The sequence below is a fragment of the Artemia franciscana genome, chromosome 20, assembly GCF_032884065.1.
Source record: "Artemia franciscana chromosome 20, ASM3288406v1, whole genome shotgun sequence".
Taxonomy (NCBI): Eukaryota; Metazoa; Arthropoda; class Branchiopoda; order Anostraca; family Artemiidae; genus Artemia; species Artemia franciscana.
In genome coordinates this window covers 33,556,913-33,573,064 of record NC_088882.1, presented here as the reverse complement: position 1 = coordinate 33,573,064, position 16,152 = coordinate 33,556,913, and the positions used below count along the sequence as shown (strand labels likewise).

At 35.9% G+C, this 16,152-nt stretch overlaps 1 protein-coding gene across 1 annotated transcript; it reads right to left on the bottom strand.

Annotated features, from left to right (window-relative positions):
- Positions 1–4,903: 4,903 nt before the first annotated feature.
- LOC136040057 (craniofacial development protein 2-like) lies at positions 4,904–5,629 on the bottom strand. Its single transcript, XM_065724122.1, has one exon. It carries the CDS (start codon positions 5,627–5,629, stop codon positions 4,904–4,906), a length of 726 nt encoding a protein of 241 aa, XP_065580194.1.
- Between the last annotated feature and the right edge of the window lie 10,523 nt (positions 5,630–16,152).

The window sequence follows — 16,152 nt, the reverse complement described above, 5'->3', positions numbered from 1 at the left end:
CCAAATAGTTGAGCTATTCCTATCGAAGCATATCTTAAATAATCATTCAAACAACTATGAAACAACAGTATGTAAGTTATCTAGTTATCTCCAGACGTAGCTGTCATATCCCAGGTTTTACATTGAGCCGTCTTTACGATTTTGATCCTGATTTACTAATTTGATCCCAATTTACCTATTTGATCCTGATATACGTATTTGATCCTGATTTAAGTATTTGATACTGGTTTACCTATTTGATCCTGATTTAGGCATTTGATCCTGATTTACGTTTTTGATCCTGATTAAAGTAATTGATCCTGATTTACAAATTAGATCCTTCTGGTTCTCCTAATGTCCTGCTGTCATCGAAGAGTAATATCTGGTCATCGAAGTTCGTTCACAAGTGAAACAGTGATATGGTATATACTGACTGTTCTAGTGTGGGTCATGAACTTTCGGTCGGGTGTGGTGATAAGCCGGGGTGTCAAAAACTTTCAGTTGCATGTCATAATAAGCCAGTCGTTTGCAATCCTACTTCCAAGATTTCTCCAAGATAGAATTGAAATAGACATTTTTAAGCGCAAGCTGCGCAAAATGGACAGAAGTGATTTAAATCGTAGATTGTATATCTTTGAAATTTTCAGACGTTGCTAAAAAATTTTAACTTCTTTTTAGTTTGAACCGGGACGGTTCAATGTAAGGAGGGGGATGTTGTATGCTAGGGTTTAGTTTGGGTTAAATAGATTCTAAATAGATGCAACTGTTAGTTTCACTTTAGTCTCTGTGGTGTTTTATCATTTTTCTGAGAATATCTTGTGGGTTCCACTTGGGTATATGTCAGTTTGGGTATATATAGAATAGGGGAGTGATTTAACCAGTTCAGTTAAATTTCAAGTCTAGTGAAAAAAAGCTAAGTAAACCTAAGTTGAGTATATTTTGGGTATGTATATTTCTAGTTTAGTTATATAAAACTAAATATAGTAGTAGCCAAGCTCTCGCTTCCGCTAAGCCGTAGGAATGAGAACCAACCAAAGGTACTATATTACCAACAAAACTATAGTACATAATAATATTCTAATATTGCTAGCAAATTACTTTAAAAGAATATGACACGTTAATCTAAAGTTGGTTTGTACAGTCAAATAATTAATAAAAGAACATACTATTCCCTATTATAGTGCTACAGGTTAAAAACAACCAATAACTGCATTAATGAGTAGTGTAGCCCGTATGGAAAATGGAAGTCACCCTTCCCAAGTCCCCAACAAAAAAATTCAGCTTTAATTGTTGGCAATTTATAATTTTTTAACAAAAACAACATTAATGAGTATTGTAGCCCTAATGGCACTGGAAGTCGCCCGGCCCCAGTTCACACCAATAAAAATTCAACTGAGGTTGTTGCTACGATTTATGATGTTTATGCACACAATTAATTAATTTTATATTCTTTTACCAATGATTGATCACTTATAGAAATTGTGCTTCTTACAAATATGTAAACCATATTGCTTTAGTCTCTTACCCTATAACCAAACAAAGTAAAGGCTGTCAACAACATTCGAATGTTTGGTTAAACACTACAACTAATGCGATGAATGATCAATAATTATAACTAAAGAATAGAGTAACTTTCAAAGTAAATAATAAAAAGGTATAAAGAGAGTACCCCCCAAAAGTAGTTCGTCATGCACCCCAATGCTCAACCAAACTTGAGATAATCCTGTATTTTATTTTTTGAAGGTAACTTAATAATGCTTAAATAAATTTTAAAAGCCAAAATGATGACCATATCATATTTGATGAGTATTTACAGTATTCATACAGTTACTCAGGAATCTTAACTTGCGAAGACCAGAAATTTTAATGTGTAAAGAATCAATATGGGTTATTCTTTGCAAATTCCTGGTACAATATCATAATATCTTGAGTTGCTCTTTTGCAAGCAATAAGAGCTTGGCCACCACTGGACATTCGAATCCAGGTATTTCTGCATTCTGAAAGCCATGAAAAAGGCCCAAACATCAGATGATTGACATACAAAAGATGCAGGAATTAAACCCCACTGCTCGCGATAACATCTAAGCCCTAAAAACTGTGAGGAAATCGCAGTACAAGAAAATTCAGAGGCTGGCTCTTGTATATAACAATATCCAGTTCCCATTATAAATAAATATTGCTAATATATGGTAGGTTGGCTATGACACGATAAATTGTGTTTCTTCATTTATGTTTGTAACAGCCATACATCAGTAATATAAAAGAGGTGGCAGAAAAATCTATGTAAAATCAGACCTCTAACATTTAACAAGTAGTTAGCTAATTTATACAAGGGTGTTCTTGTATTCACCGCCACAACACTATTATTGGAAGCGAAGTATTAATTCTTAAAATATTGCTGATTATGTATTATTTACAGTTGTGTTGTAATGAACATATTTATTTTATGTGCTGTTTTATTTGTTCAGAGTGTGATTCTGTCAAGAAATTGTTATTTAAGAAACTGGCATACTGTAGCAGTAATTACTTACTTACTTAAGTCCCGTCCATCCTCGCGAGACATTTTGGGGCCACTTCTTTTGACAGGGCATGAACTAGGGCTCGGTACGATGTTCTATCGTGTGCAGTTCGAGTCAACTCAACGATGCGCTTTCGGTCAAAGTTTTCAATCCACCGCTTGCTAGGTCTTCTCGTGGTCGAGATCCGTCTATGGTTCCTTCGAGGGAGATTTTTGGTAGACCGTCGCGGTCCATTCTCTTGACATGCCCGAGCCATCGCAGTTGTTGTCGTTTGATTTTATTTAGGATTGTGTCGGGGGACTTCAGCCGTCTTCGCACCTTCTCATTGGTCACATGTTCAGTGTAGGCGATTCTTGCGATGCGACGGAGTCATCTCATTTCGAACGCAAGTAGGTTGCGCTCATTTCCAATCTTCAAGGTCCAGGTCTCACACCCATGTATAGCAATTGGCATAATCAGGCTGTTGAAAAGTTGAACTTTCAGCTGGTTCGACAGGTTTCGGCATTTCCAGATATTTGTGAGCCTTTTAAAACTAGAGCTAGCAAGAGCTAGGCGGCGTTTGATGTCGGAAGTATGACAATTGTCCGCTGTGAGGAGACTGCCCAGGTAGACGAATTGTTCGACCGTCTCAACTGGTTGGCCGTCAATCATTATGGAAGGAGTAGCTGGTTGTTTTTGGCGTGACTTGACCATAACTTTCGTTTTTTGGCGTTAATTTGCATGCCAAAAGGTTTTGTGGCTTCGTTGAGACAGTCTGCTTGTCAATGGAAATCAGCAGCCGTTGTAGAGAGTTGGTCGATGTAGTGACAGTATGGCATGAAGAAACAGGTTGAACAGGTGGGGCGACAGAATACATCCTAGTAAAACTCCCGAGGATGTTGAGAATTCATCAGAGAGTCCATCAGTGGTGAGTATCCGGCTTCCCCAGTATCCCCATTACGGGGATACCGTAATGTCTTAGGATGTATCCCCATTACGGGGATACCGTAATGTCTTAGGATGTGCCACAGACCTTTCCTCCAGATTAAATCGAAGGCTTGCTGAAAGTCAATAAAGAGATGATATAGGTCTCTGTTGAACTCGACAAAGCGTTCCATGAGCTGGCGAACGGTGAAGATTTGGTCAATGGTCGATCGTTCAGGTCGGAAGCCAGCTTGGTATTCACCCCGAACAGAGGCTGTAATTGCTTGGATTCTACGTAGGAGAGTTTTGGTCAGTATTCTAGTTTGATGACTGGTCAAGCTGATCGGGCGGTAGTTCTTAAACTCTCTTCTTGAGCCTTCTTTGTGGATTGGGACCACTGCTGCCTTACACCATAGCTGTGGGACGTGGCCCGTTGACCATGCGGCTGACACAACTTTGTGGTACAATTCGACGATGTCCTCTGAGTCAATGTTAATTAGTTCAGCAGTGATACCGTCCGATCCTGGAGCCTTCCCTCGTTTCAGGGATGTTATCGCTGCCTCAGTTTCTGATTTTAAGAGTGGTGGTGGAGGTTATCGATCATTAATGGGGAAGGAGTTTAGGATGCTGGGATCGGCAATGATCTGCGGATTTAATTTATCTTCAAAATATTGCTTCCATCGTTCGAGCTTCATTTTTGCTTCGTTGATGGGATTGTTTTGTTTGTCTAGGATTGCTGTGGAGATAGGATCTTTCCTGCTAGACAGTTCGCGAACTGTTTTGAAGAGTTTTTGACTGTTTCCGTTCCGAAACTGTGTTTCGCATTCCTTGCATTTTTCAGTAACATGGTTACGCAAGGCCTTTCGGACTTCCCGTTCGATTCTCCTTTTGAGATATTTATAGGTGTCTCGGCTGCATGGGTCAGCTTTGTTGTTACAGAGACGCTTTTGGTTACATAGTTGGATTATTTCTTCAGTAATCCACGGATTTTCGTCTTTCGTTTTCATCCCGAGGACATCATTTGCTGTCTTCAAAACTGCAGAAGTTGCGTGCTCAGCTAGTTGATCAATCTCTTCGACGGTAGTGAGGGAAGTCAAGTTCTCTAGGATAGCTCGGAATTTTGACGATAGGCTGGTGGTATAGGTGCCTTTCTTTATTGGGTCTTGAAGCAGCTCTGGCCGGAATCTAGGGAATCTTGTCGTCTTAGGGAGTCGTTTCAGTCTTAGCTTGAGTTTGGACATCAGGAGTGAGTGATCCGAATCAAAGTCTGCACCAGGAAGGAATACAGTATCCATTATTGAGGACTTCCAGCGTTTAGATATCAGCACATAGTTTATCATGTTTTCAGTTACTCCGTCGGGGGATCTCCAGGTGACCTTGTGGCGGTGTCTGTGTTTAAAGGCGGTGTTAGTTATACACAGGTCGTTTTCTCTACAGAAACTAATTAGCCTTTCACCTCTTCCGTTCAGTCGGCCGTGGCCATGCGGTCCCATTACATCTCTCTAATCCATCTGATCGTTGCCCGTGATAGCATTGAAGTCGCCAATGACGATGAGCATACCTTTCTTTGATTTTTGGTCGGTGACACTTTGAAGTTGAAAGTAGAACTGTTCGCATTCTTCATCGCTTCGGGCAGAGTCAGGAACATATACCTGGATGATGGTAAGGTTTGACACGGATCCCTTTAGTCTAATGGTTGCTATCCTTTCTGATACGGGCGTGAAGGAGATCAGCGCCTTTTTTGTAGTTGGTGAGAGGATGAATCCAACACCCTGTCTGTGAGTGCCATCGGTGCGTCCCGAGAGTAGGAGGGAGGTTCCAGAGATAGTTTCTTCACCGGTTCGGGGGAGGTGTGTCTCAGATGGCCCGACTAAGTTCCACTTGTATCGGTTTAGTTCTCTCAGTAGTAGATCCATTTTTCCTGGTTTGGCCAGAGTCCGGGTGTTGAGTGTTCCTATGTTGAGTACAGTTTTAGTGGAGATGAGTCGCAGGATATCCTCATCCCGTCCGGGGGTCGTCATAGGCGTATTATGATCGTCGGCGTCCCCGTACGCGGTAGTATGTTCGTCGGTTTCCCCGTACGCGGTAGCATGTTCGTCGGCTTCCCCGTACGCGGTAGTATGTTCAATATTACATCCATTCGCCATCATCATCATCATCATCAAATTGCTAGGTTCGTCGGTTTCCCCAGACGCGGAGGTAATTCTGCTTTGATTTATAGGGCCCATAATTCATTTGTTAAAAGGAGAGGTTTCAAGGCTGGTTAGGAGACGGCGGTAAGCCATTCCTCTCCGTCAACTTGCAGAGGCCGTTGTTGGTCGCTGAATCATTCACCCTTTCGTAATTGTCCTTCTGAAGAGGATCCTCCCACGATGATAATCTGCCATACCATAAGATTTTACCCATTGTTGGGAGAAGGTTTGAAGCTGACGGGACATATCCACACGCCGGTGGGCCCAGCTCAGTCTACATCAGAGGGGCCTTCTTCCTCCTCCAGTCAATTAGCAGTAATTGACCACTGGTTATTATCAAAAATCAAACAACAAGTAACATCTATTGTCATGATTTATCAACTACCAAAGAATGCCCAAAAAACCACACGACTGATATTTCCCACCCCGCAACCATCAACGAAGACAAGAATGCCTCAATAATCCAAGTCATAAAGTAAAAATTCCAACTATGATTATTTAATAATCACCTTCAATCCACGTTCTTATTACGAAGACAGCAAGACCAAGTCGACCTAAGAAGAAAACGTATACAGCTGAAAAATGTACACGAAGTGATATCAGGTAACACCTGAAGCAGTAGCTCAAAAAGTAAGATATCTGCTCCACATACGGTAGTACTCTGAAAAGAACCAAGAACAATTATTTAATTTACATATATTAGATTTAATAGTGCAATGGATATTTAATGAAATCGTCAAATTTAACCGACGTTCATTGCAACCCAAGAGATGCCAGTCTTGAGTGGGAATCAATGGGTGATAATGGTTCGCCAATAAAATCATTCGACATAGAAAGAAAGATATACGAGTTTTGCTCATAATTCTTCCGAAAAAAAATTTGTATGTGTTCGCGGTTCGTAGAGAACTTTTACTGTAAGTATTCATAGCTAACTTCACTTTCAACATTATTCTTGTGATGCTCAATCTAAGGTTGAAATTTTGTTATACAAAACTAAGTATGATAAAAAAGGTGTATGATAAAAGGTGTATGATAGAGTATTATAAAATAGTATGATAAAAGGTGTGGCACTAAGATTTTGCACTAGACGCAAAGAGACGAGACAATTTAAGGGATCAACGACGAGAAATATTTCCAGGGAATGGCAACCCAAGAAATGACATTCTTTAGTAGGTTATAACCAGAATTTTAGCAAAAAGCAGGCTTGGCTCTCCTCAGATGTACCCAACAATAAGAAAATGGAAGGCTTTGAAAAATTAAAAAAAAATTATGGAACATTATAAATTTTGAAGAATTTAATGAAGAGCGTAAAAGGTGATATAAGTGAAAGTGTAAAAATCAAATACTCGAGAGAAATCTACCACAAATACGGCGGTGCTCTGACAAGAACAATGAACAGACAACAGATCACCTAGACCCCAAGCTATAAAGAAACCCAAAACATCACAGTTCTGCAATCATGAATATAAGAAATGCCTGACGTAAGCTGCAATGTTGTAACTTATTAATCGATATATATTAAGCACTCAATTGGATCGCTTGTGACGTTTATTAAACTGTGGTTTGAATTTATTATTGTAAGACCTTGCCTGAAGGATGATCAAATCCTTCAGACATAGAATATGGGCCATTCAGTCGAAGGCTTTGTTCTCAGGTGGACTGCTAACTAAATTCTTGACCTTAAGTCAATGCATATATTGACAGCAATCAGTCTTAATTGTCACTTAACCCCAAGTGAGAAAATTCCATTTTATCAATATTCTACATAAGTAGAGCAATTAAAACCCTTAAGATCCTTTTTTCACTTAGATTCCTGATGATTCAACATGCAAGCTTTTAAAACCTGATACGAAAGATACGATAGAAATTTCTATTCCAAAACAAACTTTTAAACAAGATGATATACCAATGCAAGGAATAATCCTAAGTAAGAAGATTCTTTCCAACTTAATAAATTATATCACAATTAATATTATATATATAAAAATAAATTATCTACCTTCTATCTTATCGGCTCATATAATAACTGATAAAAAATGGTTTATCCTAACTTAAAACTTGATGTAAATATTTTTGTTCTTTTCTCCAAGTTTAACAAACATTGATATTCTAATATTAATAGCAAACTGATTTTGTAAAAATCTGTCATGTTGATCTATAATAGTTAACCACAACAAGATACTTCATAAGAAGACTAACTATTCCCTATTATATTACTAAAGGATAAAAATTACCGAAAACAGCATTAGCGAGTAGTGTTGCCTTAAAATTTCTCGCTTTTTGAATTTTATTTTATTTTTTTAATTAATAAGTAGTGCAGCTTTAATTACACTGAAGGTCACCCGACCCCAGCCTTAAATATAAATTATAATTACGTTGTTGGCACGATTTATCAGTTATGTGAGTAAAATAAAATATATCCATATTTTTTAACAGTAGTTACTCACTTCTAAATATCGTGTCAAATACACATTACTAAATTATTCATTTTAGTCTGCTGCCGTAAAACCAAACAAGAAAAAATTATCAATCAAATGATTGGTCGAACACTATGACTAATGATATAAATGGTAAAAATTCGCTTCATGAGTTGTACATTTCTCAAAGTAAATAATAAAACATAAAAAGAAGACAATCTTCCAAATATTCTATATAAAAACTAAAATACAAAATAAACAGTATAATTCAAAAAATTACTTTTGAACATAGAGAACATAAAATTACTTTCAGACATTTTGGATCTCAGAAACAGAGAATGCCGAATACATGAATACCGTGGAGTCGAGGGGTATAACAATACCCATTTACAATAACAAGGGGATCCATTCAGGGGATACTATCCCGCAAAGGAACGAGGCCAAGGTCAACCCCGAGAAGAGTTGAAGACTACAAGTTTTAGACATGATTGGAGACCACAAGTTTTAGACAGGATTGAAGACAACGAGTCTTATCAACAATTTGATTTTTCCCTGGAGTATCAATTTTCGATTCTGGTATTCATGCTCATATACTAGAATGTGCTTATTGTAGCGGAGTTAGTTCGTCTGTGAATAGAGTAATAAGAAATTAGTAAAGTAAGCTGAGTGCTAGATTGCAAGAGTACTGAATCAGGGACTTGAAAATTTCACACCCCCAATCCCTATTAAGAAAGGTATTTTCAATAATATGGTTTTAAAGCCCCAGGAGAAAGTGGTCACGAATCGTATACTAGGTGGAATAAATACATCAATGGCTAAAAATACCGACGATATTCTATATATAGGCCATATAATAAGGGGTATTGAATCAAATTTACTTATTCTAAATGCAGGGTAGGGAGAAGTAGGTTTGTCGTTCAACAAAAGTAAAACTGAAATAATAAATTTAATCCTAGTTAAAAAGAGCCTATTGAAATTGATATTGGTGGCGAGTTGCTAAAGCCCAAGGATTCTTTGATAAGTAAAATCGTAAATCGTATTACGCATTATTAAATGAAATTCCAAATATATGGAATTTCTTCAAGGGATTGTGAAAAAACAGCTTTGATAAAAAAAAAACAACAAATAAGGACATCGATCGTCAGTAATGACTCTTTTCTACATCCATCCATATCCACAAAGTTCCAAAGAGAAGCTGCATCCTGAATCTTCGTTGGTCAGCCCAGAGAAGCTTAAACAACGCGATATGAAAACCATACTTCTCACAGACGAGACTTCTGTTGATTTTCATTTCTTCATTTTCCAAAACCTACTTTGAAGCATCATGTAGGCAGAAGAGGAAGCAACAGGCTTTGCCTGCAGTATCTAAATAGTTGAACTATTTCTATCGAAGTACATTTTAAGTTGTCCTTCAAACAACTATCATCTTTGTATACTGTATATCTGTAAATAAGTCATCTAGTTATCTCCAGGCGTAGCAGTCAGATGCCAGGTTTTACATTGAGCGTATTTACGTATTTACGTATTTACCTGGTCTACATTTACGTATTTGATCCTGGTCTTGTTTACTAGCGCTACTTTCGAAAATGAACAGTTAGAAAAAGCAAACTTCACATTTAAAAAGCAAACACCTTTAGGTATTTTAGATATTTTGACTTGTCGCCAGAAGGACATCAAAAATATAACAATACAAACTATAAACAGCTAGATGCAGTAAGTAATGAATTAAAAACGAGGCCATTGCAAACACTTTCCGATTTTGAAAGTCAAAATAAAGACCAACAACGTTTAAAAAAATTCGAACATAAATACAAAATAAAAAACTTTTTAAATCGGTTAGTTTTTGTAATTAATCAACCTGAGGAAGATTTATTAGATTTGGAACTTACTGGCCGAAATCTGCAAAAAATATTTAAATGTCCTCCTTTTAATGAAGTACTCGGTAATTCATTTAAACAGTATCAACAAAATCGAGAAGGAGGCCTATTTAAAAACTTACTCCCGTAAGTTTCTTCGATTATTCCATCGAAGAAACTTACAGGAAAAAGCCGTAAGTTTCTTCGATGGAATACAAAATTCAAACGTCCGTAATAGTAGCTAGCATAACTATAATGTATAACAAACAAACTGTTTCGTATTGTTCATTTGAAACCTCACATATATTAACTGGACTAGATTGATCTCTAGATGATCATAATGGACATGTATTGTTTCTACAAGCTTGGGAACCCCCATTCAGTAGTATAAAACTATTGCAGTATCTTAACATTAGAAACGACTATAGTTTTGAGAGAGGTAATTAAATTTCTGTAGCCCGAGAAGAAATTTTACGAAGCAATAAACATAAAGAAGCTGTAGTAAATTAATCTGCAAGATACAAGACATTATAGATATACATACATTTGCTACTGTTGCTCGAGGTAAAGAGATAAATGTGGGCTCTCAATTAAAAGAGTTAGGTGAAACTAAGGACTAGTATATAAATAGTAAATTCCATTAAGTAGAAATAAATACGGAAATAGAAAATGACATATCATTTCAGGATAAGCAAGGTAATAAAAAGGAAAGTTTTGATCTGTTTTGTGAAAGAAAACCTAATGCTCACATCTATTGGCTAAAAATTAAGCCTGGGATATTAATTTGGCAAAAATCACAAGACTCTGTATCTCTATTACTTAAATATGTCAAGTCTGGAGAAAGTTGTATTGATAAATATCCAGAGAATAAAATTTTTTTGATCATGTTAGAGAGAAAAAAGTAATAATCATTTCTGATAGAGCAGGGAAAGGGAAAACGACAGTTCTGACTAGCCTATCAGGGAAAATAATAGATAAAAATCCCTGTAGAGGGATGATAAAAATTAGTTTAATCAAGCGTACTGAACAGTTGAATACACTAAATGCCCGGGTTAATAGTAGCCAGTTTAATGGGTCAAGGAATAGATTTTTTGCTCAAAATACTAATAAAGCTTGATGATGGTTTAGAGAAGACATTATTAAAGAGTAATCTTCTTATTGGTTCTGTAGATTGAGTGCGGGAAGTAATCCTAATTAACGGTTTTGATGAAATTACCCCAGACTATAAAGATATAATAATTAATTTTCTTGCTAAGTTAAAGAAAAACTAAGCTGGAAAGATTGCTGGTAACTACTAGGCAAAATATGAAAACGGATTTAGAGAGTTCCTGTCGTGTTCTTGGCTATGATCTAAAGTCATTTTGTACAGATTCAGATCAAAATAGATTTTTTAGTCGAATTTTGGAAACAAAAATTCATGTAAGAAAAAGTGCTCAACAGACTATTAAAGCTTGATGATGGTTTAGAGAAGAAATTATTAAAGAATAATCTTCTTATTGGTTCTGTAGATGGAGTGCAGGTAGTAATCCTATTTGACGGTTTTGATGAAATTGCCCCAGACTATAAAGATATAGTAATTAATTTGCTTGCTGAGTTAAAAAAAAAAACTAAGTTGGAAAGATTGCTGGTAACTACAAGGCAAAATATGAAAACGGATTTACAGAGTTCCTTTCATGTTCTTGGCTATAATATAAGGCCATTTTGTAAAGATTCAGATCAAGTAGATTTTGTAGTCAAATTTATGAAACAAAATTCAAGCAACAAAAATTTGCTCAGGTTGATGACCAACAGTTACAAATTTATAGCAATGAATTAATTGCACAATTTTCTGTGTCCACTAGCAGTAAAGAAACAGAATTTACCAGCATTCCGTTGTATACTTATATGGTAGCAAATATTTTTTATGAAAATAGAGAGAAAGCAAAAAAAAAAAAATGGCAAGGGTGTAAAGAATTTTTAAATACTACTTAAATTCTGAGTAAAGAATCAGCCCTACCAAATCAACTTAGCATTGCAGATTTATATGGACATTTCGTAGAAACAATATTCTATTATATACATTTTGAAAAAAAACAAGAAATATATTTCACAAAACCCGGGAGTATAAGGTTACTTGGAATAAAGCTTCGCTTTATTTTGTTTATTTTTTATAAGTAATTGATACTCACCATAAATCTAGACACAACGACCTACATGCGACAGCACACCAATACCACATAGAACGTCAATCATGACTCTTTTTCACTGTTCCAGTATGGGTTATGAACTTTCGACCGGGAACGGTGATAAGCCAGGGTGTAAAAAATTTTCAGTTGCGTGTCATAATAAGGCAGTCGCTTGCAATCCAACCTCCATGATTTCTCAAAGATAAGACTAAAAATTTACATTTTTAAGCGTAAGTTGCGCATAGTGGACCGAAGTGATTTAAATTGTAGATTGTACATCTTTTAAATTTTCATAAGTTCCTAATTTTTTTGCTTCTTTTTAGTTTGAAAGGGACGGTTCAATCTAAGGAGGGGGATGTTGTACGCTAGGGTTTAGTCCAGGTTAAGTAGATTCTAAATAGATGCAACTATCTCTTTCACTTTAGTCTCTGGTGTTTTATCATTTTTTTTGGGAATAGCTTGCAGTTTCCGTTTGAATATATGTCAGTTTGGTTTTAATAGATTAGGAGAGAGATTTAACCCGTTCAGTTAAATGTCAAGACTATTAAAGAAAAGCTAAGTAAAACCTTAGTTGAGTATATTTAGGGTATGCATATGTCTAGTTTAGTAATATTAAATTAAATATATTAGTAGCCAAGCTCTCGCTAACGTTCAGGCGTAGGACTGAGAACCAACTAAAGGTATTGTATTAGCAACAAGACTATAGTACATGATAATATTATAATATTGCTAGCAAATTACTTTAATAGAATATGACAAGTTAATCTAAAATTGTTATGTACAAAAAGATACTTAATAAAAGAACAAACCATTCCCTATTATAGTGCTACAGATTAAAAACAACCAATAACAGCATTCATTAGTAGTGTAGCCCTTATGGAACTGGAAGTTGCCCTGCCCCAGTCCTAAACAACAACAAAATCGGCTTAAACTGTTGGCAATTTATAATTTTTTACTAAGAACAACATTAATGAGTAGTGCAGCCCTAATGGCATTGGATGTTGCCCATCCGCAGTCCATACCAAAAACATTCAAATGACCTTGCTGCTACGATTTATCATTTTTATGTACACAATTAAATAATTTCCCAATGATTGCTCACTTCTAGAAATTGTGCCTCTAACAAATATGTAAATCATAATACTTTTAGTCTCTTACCCTAAAACCAAACAAAGTAGAGGCTGTCAACAAAATTCGAATGTTTGGCTAAACACTACAACTAATGTGACGAATGGTCAATAATTAAGACTAAAGGATAGAATATCTTTCAAAGTAAACAATAAAAAAGAGTACCTTCAATAAGTATTTTGTCAAGTACCCCAATACTCAACCAAACTTAAGATAATCCTGTATTTTATTTTTTGAAGGTGACTTCCTAATACTGAAATAAATTTTAAAAGCCAAAATGATGACCATATCATATTTGATGAGTATTTACAGTATTCATACAGCTACTCAGGAATCTTGACTTGCGAAGACCAGAAACTGGAATGTGCTAAGAATCAGTATGGATTATTCTTTGCAAATTCCTGGTAAAATATCATAATATCTTGACTTCCTCTTTTGCAAACAATAAGAGCATAGCTAACACTGAAAATTCGAATGCAAGTATTTTTGCATTCTTTAAAGCCATGAAAAAAGACTCGAACATGAGACGATTGACGCAAAAAAGATGTATTTATTAAACCCCACTGCTCGCAATGACATCTAAGCCGTAAAAACTGGGAGGAAATCGCAGCACAAGAAAATTAAGAGGTTGACTCTTATATATAACAAAATCCAGTCCCTATTATAAGTAAATATTGCTAAGATATAGTTGGGCGGCTCTGAGACAATAAATTGAATTTCTTCATTTAAGTTTGGCGAAGCCATTGATCAGTAATACAAAAGAGGTGGCAGAAAAATTTAAGTAAAATCAGACCTCTAATATTTAACGAGTAGTTGGATATTTTATACATGCGTTTTCTTGTATTCTCCGCCACAACACTATAATTGGAAGCAAAGTATTAATCCTTGAAATATTCCTGAATATGTATTATTTACAATTTTGTTGTAGTGATTTTATCTATTTTATGTGAAATTTTACTTGTTGAGAATGTGATTCTGTCAAGATTTGTTTATTTAAGAAACAGGCATTCTGTAGCAGCAACTGACCACACGTTAAGGTCAAAAATCAAATAACGAGTAACATCTATTGTCATTATTTATCAACTACCAAAGAATGCCCGATAAACCACACGACTTCCACCCCCGCAACGATCAACGAAGACAAGAATACCTCGATAATCCCAGTCATCAGGCAGAAAATTCCAACTATTATTATTTAATAAAAACCATCAATCTACATTCTTAAAACGAAAACGGCAAGACCAAGTCGACCTAAGAAGAAAATGTATACCGCAGAAAAATATACACGAACTGATATCGGATAACGCTTGAAGCAGTAACTCAAGGAAGCAAGACATTCGCCACACATACAGTAGTGCTTTGACAAGAGCCAGAAACAATTAATTTAATTTATATATATTAAATTTAATAGTGCAATAGATATTTAATGAAATCGCCAAATTTAACCAACGTTCATTGCAACCCCATAACATCATTTGACATAGAAAGAAATAAGAGTTTTGCTCATAATTCTTTTGATATTAATTGTTTATGGGTTCGCGATTTGAAGAGAACTTTTACTGTAAGCATTCATAGCTAACTTCAATTTCAACATTATTTTTCTGATGCTCAATCTAAGGTTGAAAGTTTAGTATATAAAAAAGTCCCTGTGATAAAAGAGCCAGAGTTACTCAGCTCAGTTACCGGTGTAATGATAAAAACGAAATTTACAGTTGAATGGTAGTCTTAAGGCAACATTATTGCAAGTAAGTAATGTTTTGTTTTATATTCATAGATCGGAAAAATTACTATGAAGTGGCTCCCTCAAATATTCCTTTAAGGTGTGGCGCTAAGATTTTGCAATGGAGAAAAAAAGACGAGACAATTCAAGGGAACAACGACGATAAATATTTCCAACGAATGGTAACCCAAGAGATGCCGTTCAGAATTTCAGCAAAAACAAGGCTTGGCTTTCCTTCTCCCTGTGAATACTGTGTTGAAAAGGGGGTTTTCGAAAGAGGCAATTATGTCGTCAACTGTTTTAATTACCTTTTCTTTTTGAGACGTACCCAACGATAAAAAATGGAAGACTTTGAAAAATTAAAAAAAAACTTATTATGGAACATTGAAAACTTGACGAATATAAACTGACTGATTTTAAACTGACGAATTTAGTGAAGAGCAAGAAAGGTGATATAAGTGAAAGTGGAAAAATCAAAAACTCGAAAGACATCTACCACACATATGGCAGTGCTCCGACAAGAACAATGAACAACCAACAGATCGCCTTGAAACCAAGCTATAAAGAAGCCCAAAACATCAACATTTTCGGCAATCACGAGTAGGAGAAATGCCTGACGTAAGCAACAATGTTATAACTTATTAATCGATATATATTAAGCACTCAATTGGATCACTTGTGACGTTTATTGAACTGTGGGTTGTATGTAATATTGTAAGACCTTGCCTGAAGAATGATTATCCTTCAAAAAATTAGAATTCAAAAAATCACTTTTGAACATAGAGAACATAAAATTACTTTCAGACATTTTGGATCTCAAAAACAGAGAAGAATGCCAAAGGCAAGAATAACGTGGAGTCAAGGTTTATGACAATACCCCGTTATATTATCAAGGGGATCCATTCAGGGGACAGTACCCCTGCAGAGGAACGAAGCCGAGTCAATCCCCGAGAAGGGTTGAAGACCACAAGTTTTAGACACGATTGGAGACCACAAGTTTTTCAGACAATATTTTCTTTCCCTAGAGTTTCAATTTTCGATTCAGGTATTCATGCCTATACACTAGAATGTGCTTATTGTAGGGCAGTAAGTCCGTCTGTGATCACAGTGCTAAGAAACTGGTACAAAAATCTAAGTGCAAGAGTAAAGGTACTAGATCAGGGACTTGAAAATTTCAAACCCCCAATCCCTATTAAGAAAGGTATCCAACGGGGAAAAGTGACTTCCCCACCAGTTTTTAATAATAGTGTATTTACACCCAAAGAGAAAGCGG